Source organism: Halyomorpha halys, unplaced genomic scaffold (assembly GCF_000696795.3).
Source record: "Halyomorpha halys isolate HHAL.00 unplaced genomic scaffold, Hhal_1.1 Scaffold500.1, whole genome shotgun sequence".
Lineage (NCBI taxonomy): Eukaryota > Metazoa > Arthropoda > Insecta > Hemiptera > Pentatomidae > Halyomorpha > Halyomorpha halys.
Genome location: NW_027111990.1, coordinates 694,020 through 707,425, shown reverse-complemented (window position 1 = coordinate 707,425; position 13,406 = coordinate 694,020). Strand labels below are relative to the sequence as shown.

At 31.3% G+C, this 13,406-nt stretch overlaps 1 protein-coding gene across 2 annotated transcripts in view; it reads left to right on the top strand.

Moving 5' to 3' along the window:
* The window catches only part of LOC106683636 (small glutamine-rich tetratricopeptide repeat-containing protein beta), a 30,564-nt gene extending 22,921 nt beyond the window's left edge, over nt 1-7,643 (top strand). For both annotated transcript variants that reach the window (XM_067049905.1, XM_067049906.1), the window contains exons 7-8: nt 1,688-1,744; nt 6,711-7,643. In XM_067049905.1, the coding sequence (XP_066906006.1) occupies nt 1,688-1,744; nt 6,711-6,876 (223 nt within the window). In that variant the 3' untranslated portion in view covers nt 6,877-7,643. The remainder of the gene's footprint in view (nt 1-1,687; nt 1,745-6,710) is intronic.
* Nucleotides 7,644-13,406: the final 5,763 nt, after the last annotated feature.

Genomic DNA, 13,406 nt, shown 5'->3' with positions numbered 1-13,406 from the left:
TATATATATATATTTTTTTTTTCTCTTGTATAGTAACCCTATGCAGGAGACGTTTATTTTAGAAAAGTGTCCATACTCCATGCGAAACCGCATACTATATGTATGTGATGTGGGGTTAACATTAGAATGTGTTATAGTACTATATTAAAAATGTTAAAAGAAAGGATAGCAGAAACAAAAAGATAAAACAAATATAGTATAAAATACAATAGCTAAAATGGTGCAATTAGAACATGAGGTTTACTAATTATGAACTAATTATTTAACACAATAGATATCAAGAATTAAAAGTAAATGGATAATGAAAATAAATGAATATAAATACAATGCAGATATGTATGTTTTTTTTACTTCCTCTGGGACTTTTTTGTTTTAACTTTTGTTTAGTTTTCAAAGAATGTGCAGCAATATACCATTATTGCTAAATATATATATGATTACCATCTCTCATACCTATGTAGGAATAAATATTGTTCATTGAATTTGTTAAATATGCCTTTGGTTTAGTGATTCTGGTTTTAATTATTTAATTTTAGTGGATAGTCTTGGGCTGGTGTATCTGAGTAGCTCGCTCATTGTACTAGTAAAAAAAAAAAAACATTATGGGATTGAATCTTATCCCTTACAGTACAAATTGTTTGCTGCCTGAAATTAGGACATTATTCTCTTGTCAAGGACAGGTTTCTAGTAAAATGATTGTATTTAAAGCCTTATAATATTTTTTAGTTTGTAGGGTACTTACTTTTAATGTCATTACTTGCATGCATCTTATGATTTAATTAATGATTAGGCTTCATATTTAAATATTTATCCAGTCACTCAGTTTTTAAAAATGGTGTTGAAGTAAAATATGTTTGACAACTTGAGTAGTAGTAATGAAGAATTTAATCATTTAGGTTCAAATAACTGGAAGAATTATAAATTTATTTAATAAGTGTAGTGAAAGAATCTTCTATGTTTAAATTATTTTACTTATAATCATATTCATAATTAATATATCATCTTATGATATATTAGAATCACTCCTTATTTAGTCCTCAAATTAAATTATGATTATTTATATTGTTAAAATTTACGATGAAATATTTAAAATAAAGAAAGTCTTACCATAACTTCATTGTTACTTGTAAATTTTCAACACTCTTTAATTTCTGTTTACGAATTATGCCAATGTATAATGGCTGGTCATTAGAAGATGTTTATTTCTACCTTCTCTATGCTAAATTTTCATTTGAGATTTCATTATTTCAAAACCCAATGATTATCTTATTTATTGAACTGAGTAACTTCATTATGGAAATTATTTAAGTAATGAACGATCTTTCACATTGTCAGAATTGCTAAAAAAAATCTTGAGATTTCAGAAATGCATGATTTGATTTAATTTCTTTATAGTCTTCAAAATTTTTAAATAAAAAAAATTATTGTGTTAATAATATATCAATTTTATGGTATAGATTGCAGGTTAGTATTAGAGAAAAATAATTTATTATGAGGCTTATTGTATAGTAGATTTTGTTTTATCAAACTATAAACCTGAATATTATTTCATTTTAATGGAGATATAATTGACTATTAACTATATCATGATGATGCTTAGTGGTGTGGTTAAAAATAAAATTAACGTTATTGCATATTTAGTGTATAATTTGTGACAAAATCAACTTATTTGATCACATTTTTGCAGGATGAGTTCCATCATTAATCAAGAAAGTGGAACGGGGATGCAAGCTCTTCTTCAAGCGTAAGTTTTAAAAATATATATAATAGTATATTTTTAAATAGAAAAATAAAGTCCTTTTCTGTTCACTGATCAGGTTATCGATTTAATGGGAAAAATTGTTACTACTTCCTTATATTTACTATGTATAAATATTTGATCTATCCAAAGCAGATAAGTTTCAAACAGTTATGTATATGATCGAATTAGTTTCTGATGGTGAACTAATTGCTTAAATTAACTTAAAGTACTTGATAAAAAAATAGATATTAAATTGAAAATATAGTTTCATGCATTTCTCTCTAATTTATTTAGCCTGAAAGTATATTCTACATAAATATAGTTAATAATGATAAAATGTTTGCATAAATTAACAGTATAGTTCATTAAAAAAATGCTAAATTGATAATATGGTTTTATGTATTTCTCACTAAATTTATTTAACTAGAAAGTTTTTTATATTCGACGTTAATGAATAAATTGTATTATCACAAATAAAAAATGTAAAACACTATTGACACTATGCCCATCATTTACTGATTGCTTCAGAGAGGCTAAGCTCAATAAAAATGAAGTATATCTACATTTGAAATAGTTTTACAGTGTCTACCAGTTAGTGAAATGCCTAGATCCTCATTTGAGTAAAGTAACGTCAGTAGAGATATGGTACCTGAGAAGGATACAGAATTCTTAATATATCTAAAGTTACATACTTCAAGATAAATGAAGGATGGAGCTAAGCGACAAGACTCTTGACAAAGCTTTGCTATTTATAACAATATTCCCTACCAGTTTTGCTCCATGCAGGATTGAAAAATCCTAGATCATCAAAGGAATAAAGTTGCAACATCAGAAATGGGGTTCCTGAGAAGTATCCAGGGGAAAACCCGAAGGACAAAATTCGTAATGAAAGTATCCAGTTGGATAGGTGTAATGCAGTACCAACCTAAAAGATTTGGCCATGTGAATAGAATGGACGATGAATGAAAAATAAAATAATTGATTGAGGCCAGGGCAGAAGGAAAAGCGACCGAGGCAGGTGTATACTGACTATATCACCAGGCTTGGTAGAGTAAGTGGCTGCTTTCTGACAGAAATGAGGGAAATGGTGAATGATCCCGGCAGTTGGAGAAAATAGACCAAGGCTGAACAACAACGCCTGTTCACTGGCCTGAAATGAAAAAATACTTGTACCATCTTAAAGCTGCTGAAATTAAACATGGTGGTAAATGATTTAGTCCAAGAAACAAGGCAAAAAGAAATGCAAAAATGCACAAAAGGTTGAGTAGTTCTTATTTTTTGATATGTTGTTTGGGTTTTGATTGACATTTAGTCAAATATATTAATACCCAACTTTATCTTGGGTATTAACAAATGCACAAATCTCTATAAGAGCTTAAATTTTAAAAATTTACTCTAATTTTAAAAAAATGTATGTAATGTTTTTGCATGGTAGGCAATTTCAAAATATTGTGTATTAGATGAAAAATAAACAAATATTTTAGAGTTTTTCTGTTACAAAATAAATAAACTTCCTGTCATCTGTCTTGGTCAAAATTATAAGTTTTTAATGTCAATACAAACCCAAACCTCATCTGTGCACCTCTTGGTTATAAAGTGGTGGTTGATTAAATGCTTCCTTTGATCATTTATGAAGATGGAGGAAAATTCCTGATTGTTTTGGTTTCACTTTCTCTAAGTATTAAAAAAAAAAAAATAAAAAAATAAAATAACAAACATACAATGCATTTGGACTTAGTTTATGTTTATTATTTTCAATAATGAACCGTTTTAATTGATCAAGATAAAAATAAAAAAAAATTTAAAATTACCCCCTTGAATTTTGAGATTTTACATTTCACGATACTAAGTATCCAAACACACACCAGATATTTGTGGTATAAATTTATTTACTGATAAAATAATAAACCATCTTGTAATAATGTTGCAGCATTTTTTCTTGGGCTATATGGTATTTTCCTAGCTGTCATTTTTCATTTCAGTGGCTTAAAATAGGATTATTGCATTTTTCATTTCTAGTGAGCGGACATGATCATTTTATGTACCTAAAACTTTGTATGAAATAATTCACATTTTTTTTTATGATTTTCTTTGGATCACACCATCATTACTGAAAAACCTTTAAATACAAGTTGGACCGGAAAAACAAATAAATACAACAAAGGAAAACAGTTGATACAATTTAGGCAATAGGTACATGCCCATAAATATGTCCATATTATTATTGAATTTGTAATTTGGCTGATATTCTATATAGTATGGTCTTATATTATTATGGCTTTATATTTTATATAGTACTTAAAATTTATATAATGAAAATAACTAATATTTAGTAATTGTTGTTTTGTTTGTTTTAAGTCTTATTCTGAAAATTAATTTTAATTAAAAATAATCCTTATTCTGGGAAACATTGTTCTTCTTCATGAGGCTTGTTTCTGGTAAATGAATAGCCTCCACTGATATAAATCATTCCTATATTTAACAGACTTTTAGGGTTCATGATCTTGAAAAACATATTTTTGTAAGATACATTCTTAACATTAGTTTTCATTTTATGATACAATAAAATTTTTCAAACATTTTTTTCTCCCTTTTTCAGCATACAGTAAGCTTTGTGTCATATGAAAACATGCATTTTTCTTCATATCTTTTTTTTGAAAATCACAGTTTCTTCCAACTTTTTAAAACTAAATTTACACTTTAGTGGACTATGAACAAAGTAATGTTCAGACTGGAGTAGGACTGCTGTCAAATCCTTTGAAATAGAGTTGTGTTCTCAAATATGGCGGATGAATGTAAAGATGTATTTTTATCCATATCTTTTTTTTTTAACCCTTTCACTCAAAGTAGTGAGTTCGCTTCGAATTGTCTGTAAGGTAACGTAACTGTGTAGGAAATGGGATTGCTTCCTTATACCACTGTGGCTCCTACCACAAGGACACAGGGATGCCTTGTCCCTACCACTGGTTCAAAAACTCATTTTCCGACCCAAAAAACAAAAAAAAAACTGCTAACCCATGTTTTCACCCTCCAGGCCATATTAAGACATTGACTGCCGACTAGCAAGTTTGCATTAATTGCTCAGGACGCCAATTCCGAGTTATCTCGTATTTTTACTAAGGCTAACTTATCTTGGGCATGCTAGGCAAGATCGCTAACTAAGAGTTATCTTTTAGTTGGTAGCCAAATTCTTAATAGATTCCAAGGCTAATTTTTTTGTTTTCTCAGTTTTTTCATAATTGATAATGAAAGGTTTAAAATTGCTTACAGTTTCTTACAATTTTTTTTCAATTTTATTTATCTTTTAGGGGACTATGAACAAAGTAATGTTCGCAGTGGATTAGGACTGATGTCAAATCTTCCGAAATAGAGTCGTGAAATTCGAATGTGGTAGATGAATGAGAATTAGTGCGGATATCATATTTCCATGAAATTTCACTTCAAAAATCTTAATGTCAGAGGAAGACTAAGTTAAAAGGAATATGATGAATATGTTCATGTTTATTACCAAACAAATATAATTTTGGAACAAAAAGTTGTTTTTTAGTAACAAATTTTCAAAGGAACGAAATTTTTTAGTTCAAGATAGATTAAAAAATAATAAATGTATAAATAAAAAAAATTATTCAACTTAAGAACAATGAAGTTTGTATAATCCCACTCCAAAAATTTTGTATTTTCTTAAATTCCCTAGAAAGTAATACTTATCCCTGAATATCTTATGCGCATTAATTTTGGATACTTCATCTGAAGTATAATTTAATGCCCAGGAAAAGGAAGTATTCCTCGCCCTAATAACAGGTCCAAGGTTTTCAGATAAACATTAAAATCATTTAATAAAATAAAAAATTAATGAATAATATTACAAATGTTTGTGTTTTTATGGCATTATATTTTAAGCAAGTAATGATGGTTGATTCCTAATTTGTTTAAAAGGTTCTTGTATAAACGATATTTTGCTCATTATTTATCAGTGGCTATCGTCGATTTCTGGCCATCTTAAGTGTTTATGGGGCTTTATTATTGTTGTTAAACAAAACAGTTTCTTTCTTTGTTGAGATCAACACTCTTTCGAGGGTATTGGTGAACTGGTAATTTCTATAATAACTGGTAATGGTCACTAAGTTACCTACATAATATTAGTAATTGTGTGTGCTCCATCCTCATTTCTATTGCTATATTCTCTAGATTCAGTTGTATTTAATGATGAATCTTAATTTTGAGGAGATTCAGATTCGGTGGGATGAGAAATTTTATTATGGAGGAGGTTAGTCTACAAACAAGCGGTATGCTGGTTGAGGAAAACTAATTTCTTTTTGTTCTGCCTTTTATTCTTTTCCTTGGCATTCGTTGGTGTCTTAGTCTTAGATTCTGCCAGTTTCTTTTTCCCTTAACGTCTTACAGTTGCCAATGAATTTTTGACTTGGGTGTTAGTGAGATGTTCAGGGCAATGCTTCATTTTTTCCCTCCAGATAAATCTACAAAAATCAGTTGGTACCTCCCAAGCATTAAATATATATATATATTAAGAATGTATATTTATTAATTAGTAGGGTTCCTGTATTATCTATCATATCATTTACACAAATAGATAGTACCTATCAAACCCTGTTATATCATGATTATATACTCAGATGTTGACAAGGGACTCATGAATACATCTTTTTATAGAATGTTCTTTATAGGAAATAGTCTGAAAATCATTTGTATTTGTTAATCCAATATGTATTGTAATATATTTTCTCATTTTATGATTCATCGTTTATTATTTTTCTATACAACCAACATTTTGCTATAAATTTTAAATATTGCAGTATTGATAATTGTTAAAAACTACAAGTAAAAATTTTTTTTAACTGTATCTAATCGGTTTTTTGTAATTACCATTAAGAAGTAAATCCTAATTAATTATTAATATCATTCTCAAATGTTCTGATCACTTTTGATGTGTTTTTTTTTGTTTTTTTAGTGGGCAGAATTTGGCCAGACATATGCAAAGCGAAAATCCAAATTTTTTTAACCAGCTGAGGCAATCTTTTAATCCTAACAATGATCCTAGTGGTTCTGGTGGGATGGGGGGAAACATAGGAGGAGGTGACTCAGAACCTTCTTCTTCTCATGATAAAAAGAACTAAGCTTAAGATTTATGTCCACGATACTTATGTATTGTTTTAATAGTTATATGTTGTTTAAGAATTGTTCTAATGTAACCAATTAAAGAATAAAAATCTATGGCTGTTTCTATAGAATGGTGTTATATATTATTATGATGTATTAAGATTAGTATAGCTAATTTATATCCTTTTAAATAACCTTTAAGAACTTGGTGGTTTTGAAACCAAGTTTTGAATGGTTATTAACAAATAAATATTTTTTGTCTTTTATAACTTCCTTCCCATTAATGCCAATTAAATACCATGTATCATCCAGTAACTTTGATGTTTAAACTAGGATACTGAAATGTCCTAATCCTTTTTGTGTTTGTAATTGGAGACCAGTTTTAAAATTAACTCAGTTTTATGTATGTTTTTTCTTGTTATTATAAGTTTTGCGTTTCTTTCTTTTCTAAAAGAATTTCATTTTTTGGATCTATGTATCCCTGATATTGTTATTATGTTTAGTGTTATATTAAAAAGGAACAACCTCATTGGCTAACCTAACTTCCTTATGACATGCATCTCAGCATATTATTCAACAATTATAATATGTATGGCTGTTAATCTGTTTGTAAATGTTTTGTTTTTCTTGTGACTGATCTGTTCTGTAATGTGTTCTGTATGGTACCAAGTTCATTATAAGAATGTGTATTTATAGAATTGAGAATGGATCATTTATAAATTAGTAAGACGAGCTTAGGACATAATAATAGTTTTTATATTATTTTATAGGATTTGAAATTATATATTCTTGAATACTTGAAAATTGTTCATAGATTTTCTTTTTTTTTTCATTATTTATTTTTTTATCAGTCTCAGTTGTTTTTAATAACTATTCAGAAAATTATGATCAGTAACGATTCACTAACTTTTAGTACAAATTGAAGTTCTTATTTTTATGTTTTATTGTGCATTGTATTAAGTTAAATATACATCTTAATTTAATAACCAAGCATTTTTATTATAGACTGATAGTTTTTAACTTGAATGATTACCTAAATTTATTTTATTATATAAGGATGTTTTGGCAATAAAATATGTTAATTAAAAATTTAATATTAAATTTCTTAATTTTCACAAATTTTGAACCTTGAGCTTGAACTAATCATGCTAATTGTCCCTTATTTGATATAGAAATAATTATATTACAGTGGAATTTGACGATAGCGAATTTCAAGGGGTTTTCAAAAAATGTTTTAACCCAAATGTTTGAAATTTATCTTATCAATTGTTTCCTTATTATGCCGAGAGGAATCTTGTTTTAATTCATCTTTAGTCTCTTGTTCTTCCTTGCTTCTACTATTTTCTTCTTTTTCAATTTTTTTATCATCATTATGATATGCTCCACGTCTTCAACTTTTTTTCCTCCATCTCGTCTCATCTTCAACCCTTCTACATTCTTCATGTCTGCTATTATACCTCCTCTCTTCTTCCCCTATTTCTCCCCAACTGTCATCTTCCATGCAAGAAGAGTCATCTCCTTTCTTACTTTCTCTCCATCTGTAATCATCAGCATCTCTATCAACCTTCCATCTTATATCATTGCCTCTTTGTCTATCATTTCTATATCTGTCTCTTTCCCTTAATAGCTCTTTTGGTAGAATGATGATCCAAACTCTTTTTCCTAGTTTTCCTTTTCTTCAAGTTTTTCAATATATTGTACTCAGTGACCTTTTTTGAAGCTTTTTTGACTTCTCCAAACTCTAGAGAACTTGCTATGGTTTCATCGAGGGTTTTCTGTCTCGATAGTTTTAGGCATTGCTACAGGTCCACTCTGACATTATAAATACTGACAGCCATATTTCCCTGTAATCATAGAATAAGCCAATTTTATCAGTCAAGAATTGTCCGTTCTAAGCTGTGTGCTGCAGCACACTCCACAGAATACCTAAAGACCCCACTCACAAAGAAATGATTTGGGAAGTTGTTCATTCCTGGTCACTCCAGACACTAGTCTAAGATGGTGCCTTGAACTGCTGTCAATAGATTGTCCAAGATGACCTGCCATCATATGTTGACAGCTCGATTCTAGCTAGGGAGTCTTCTTCCATGTTAAGAGCATTCTTAGGGCTAGTTGCACACCCTTGATGGATACTTTGGTCTTAACTGGCTTGACCTCCTGTCTTAGGAAGTCAACTTCACCATCAAGCCTCCTAATATAACGTTTCAATTTGTCATCACCTTTGTCCATCTGTGGTTCTTATCCTCTTTTCAGAATTAGATTCCAGACCTTCCAGGTGGTTTTCCACTTTTCCGACCTGCTTCTTTGTACTTTTTAAGTCCTTTTCAACATTCTCAAACTTGATTGTCAAACTTTCTTTCAATTTATCTTGGCCAGATTTTATTTCATATCCCTAAGTAATGTCAAAAATCTTCAATTTTCACTACCTGGCCATCGGTCAATTGTCCTTAACCTCTTATTTCTGCCAAGCAACTCTATATATCTCAGCCTATCTGAAAAAAAAAAAAAAATCATTTCTTCTAAGAAGTAAGATTGTAACCCAAAATCCCACTTCAGACATCGATTTTTGTGTGTTACCTGGGCCAAGAAACAAACCACAAAGAATAGAAACAGAAGCAATTTTTTATTACAAAGTAATGAAAATATTCACATTTTATCTGCCCTAAAGTTACCTTCTACCACACAACATTTATTTAATCAATAATGTCAGTCATTTACGACCTAAGAGATAACCTCCTTACATGTTTAGAGAACTTGTATTCAATTTTCTTTATTTTGTGTGCAGCTTCTACAGGCGAAAAAAGGAACTTCTATCATAACCTATCCTTTGTCTGCATTTTATTCAACTCTTTTTGGACAAGAAAGCATTTCTGAACATTATGCTTAGAGTTTGTAAGGATGATTTTGCCAGTGGGAAAAGAAAGTTTTAAATTTTGATGTATAAATATGTTTTTTACTTATATAGGGTGTTTCAGCGTTAAGGATCTTAAAACAAGAAAAAAATCCCCTATGAAGGTATGTCTGTTAACACTTCGTTTAAGAGAATCACTTCTAAAGATTTTCATTGTTATGAATTATTTAGGTTATAATAAATAAATTAATATGTATTTCTACTACTTCATTAATGAAATATAAACATTAACATTTATATTAAATGTTATTCAAAGTGATTATGTTGACCTTAAGACAGGCTTGGCATCTTTCTTCTACTGCAGGATTGGTGTAATGGTACTGCATATGTGTTGTTTTACAACTTTAAATTATCCTTATTCATAAAGAATTGAGATCTTTGACTAGGCTTACATAGGCCTTTTGATTGATGTCACCCATAACAAAAAAATCCTGTGATGTCAGATCTGGAGAGATTGTGAAACAATAACACTTATCCAGTACCATTCGGCTACTACTGTTGTGGAAGAAAGATGTTGAGTTTCACTTAATGCTCAGGGTAACCACTTTGAACAACATTTAATACAAATGTTAGTGTTTAGATTGCTCCCTGATAAAATCAAGATGTGAAGACTACAGAGAATGTAGATTAAGTATGTCAAGAGAAGATATGGTAAGTAGAGGTCTGATAGGTGGTGACTGCACTAACAAAGATCACTAAGGAGAAATAATGGGTATCGACATATGACTTAGTTGTAGGACCTGGAAATAAAATGAAATACCTTTGTCATGAAAAAAGGCATTCATGATCAAACTGAACAAACAGTGAGATCAAAAACTCATATTGACGACTTCATAAAAATATTTAGAGTTATTCTTTTCTAATGGAACCATTATCACACCAAGATACAACGTTATGTAGTTTAAGTTTACTATTAAATTAATTTAATAATTTTCTTCTGAAGTAGCAGGTATATTAAAATTTTTATATTATTTGGGGTTATATTTGGTGTAATTGTATGGGTACACATGTACTTAGTCCTTTTCAAAATCAAACCTCGGCTATGAATAAATTTAAAACAGGTAATTTAAAAATTATGTGATGTTTTGTCATTTATTTCACTGTGCTTCTTATCTCCTGGGCCCCAGTTTGAGTCCAGCTATATCAGGTAATTATTTATTCTGTTACATTAACCATAGTTCGACCTTGAGGTCTGAAGACCCTCCTGGAATACACTTAGCCTCTAGAAAGTAAGACCCTTAAATTGGGCGAAAACCTGGCGATTGAATATAATTAAGACCAAATCACCTCCCTGTATAATCGTTCGTCTAGTAGTACTTCCTCACAAAGTACTGACCTGTCATGGTTTGTTTTGGTACAGGATTTTTATTATTATTATTGATTTATTGTTATCAAATTATTGATGTTCATAAATGAGTCATTTTTTGAGGGAGAAAAAATTTTGAAAAATTAATTTAATGATGATAACCTCGGTGAAAACTTGAGGTTTGCATATAAAACCTATTATTTAATACTATCATTTACAGTTATTAAAATGTTATAAAGACCCTGCAAAATGCATTTCAGTATCTTTAAAATTGGAGAATTCATAGTATTTTAAAATTTTGTATTCTCTATGGTATTATTTTCAAGTTCTACATAGACTGGAATATCAGAGTTTGATACATAATTTCCATGTTGTTTTTTCTCATAGTTTTTTTTATTAGAAATTACCAAGGTATTCCCCCCTTCCCTCACAGAAAAATGCAAACAAGTAGTTTCTAAAATGATTTTTACAATTATGAAAGAGAAATTAATTGTATAAATTTGAAATCTTTGTTAATTTAACAATAATAAGATTGATAATATTAATAGAGTAGGAGATGTGTTATGAGATGGTTTTTGCTCCCATTGTGGATTGAACTGAATTTAGCATTTTATCACTGCCCCAGCAATATTCCAGATAAGACTAGTAATAATTTCTCTTGGTGAGTATTAAGCCACATCTTTTTAATATTGAGCTTGTCAGCAACTAACTGCGAATGAACATCTGAGATTCATCATTTCAAGGATTTATCCTTAAAGTAATTAAGCCTCTTAGAGATTGTTCTAAGAATAGTTTTTATTATTATTTTTTTTTTAAATCTTTTTCTTTTTCATCCTCGTCTTTATTATTCCTCTAGTGGTTTTTCCATTTATTTTAAATATGCCTTTGCCTGCAGAGTAAGGTGGAGCATTCTCAATCAGGCTACTAAAGGCCTTTGGAGGGTGGGCGGTGGTAGGCTCCAAAAGAAGTCGCAGGAGACTAGAAAACAGGTAATCCAGCGGGCAGTATACCAGAGAGCTTCTGTCCTGGTTCAATCACATTTGGGATAAGCTGACAGAGCTGATGGACGCTGTACAGGTAAAGGTGCATGTAATGTCTCGTTCCATGATATTGTGCCATATACCAGTGGAGGAGGTCCGCTGTAGGTTTTATTTGCCTGTGTAAGTTAGTATTGAAGTTCAGGAAAGAGATTCGTTGAAGCTTAGACCCACATCTCGGGTGACTTCATCGTGGGTATTTGTTCTTCCACATTATTGCCAAGTCTGACGATGTCCTTCCTCCCGCAGTTACCGTCCCTTTGAAGTTCTTGCGGCGCCGCTGAAGACCGAAAAGAACTTCGAAAGGAAAGAAAGAACCCTTGGTTTGATAAAATGTTTGTATGCCGCAATCTCTGTTTTGATCGCCTCTTCTGGTTCCAACCCTTGTCTATGTTTTAGACTTGCAGATGATCACTAACTGTACTATGTAGCCTCTCTATCCTACCCCTGCTCTTAGGATGTCTCGGCGTATTATAGTGCGAACTTCCAACATTTCCAGTATCTTTCTCGGTGAAGAGTTGTCAAACTCGCGGCCCCCATCAGGAAATAGGTTTGGGGACGCCATAAAACTGAAACCAGGTCCGCAGTGCCTCCGCTTCGACTAATCCGCCATCCCTTACCTGGCACGCCATCGCTACTTTGCTGCATAGGTCTAGGACGATATTCTTTCCAATCTCTATATGTTGGCCAGTCTCCTCTTCTGTGCTTGCGTGAGGTTCCGGCTCCACGCAGCGAATGCGTACCTCAAAATACGCAGGATCACATCTTTATATAAGTCATCATAGCAGGGTACCCGAGGCCCCAAAATGCACCGCCTATCCTTTAAATACACCAGGTGAGGAGTGGCATCAAATCGCCTCGTTATCCTCACACCAATATATGTTACCTGGTCTAACCCTCTCTCCTTAGATATCTAGAGTGATAGGACGATCCCTGTCTATGGAACCTCTTATGAGTATGGCCTAGATCTTGGCTGCCGCCATACTCAACTTCCTCTTCACGCACCACTTCTCAACGAGATTGGCGCTCCTCTCCACTTCTGTCTTTAGTCTAACCCTTTATCCTCTAGTTCCCCCAACAACTCATCGAATACTAGCGTTATATAAGGCTATACTATAATTTTGGCGTTTCCTTATCCTTGCCAACTCCCTTGTAAAGCAGTCTCAAGTCTGCAATCCTCTACTTGCTTGGAAAGTACCCCTTATCCAAACACTCGTGAATATCTCCAGTAACTCCTCCTCGGTATAAAGGGCACTGTTCTTGAAGATTGCAGCTTCTATGCTATCTAGCCCT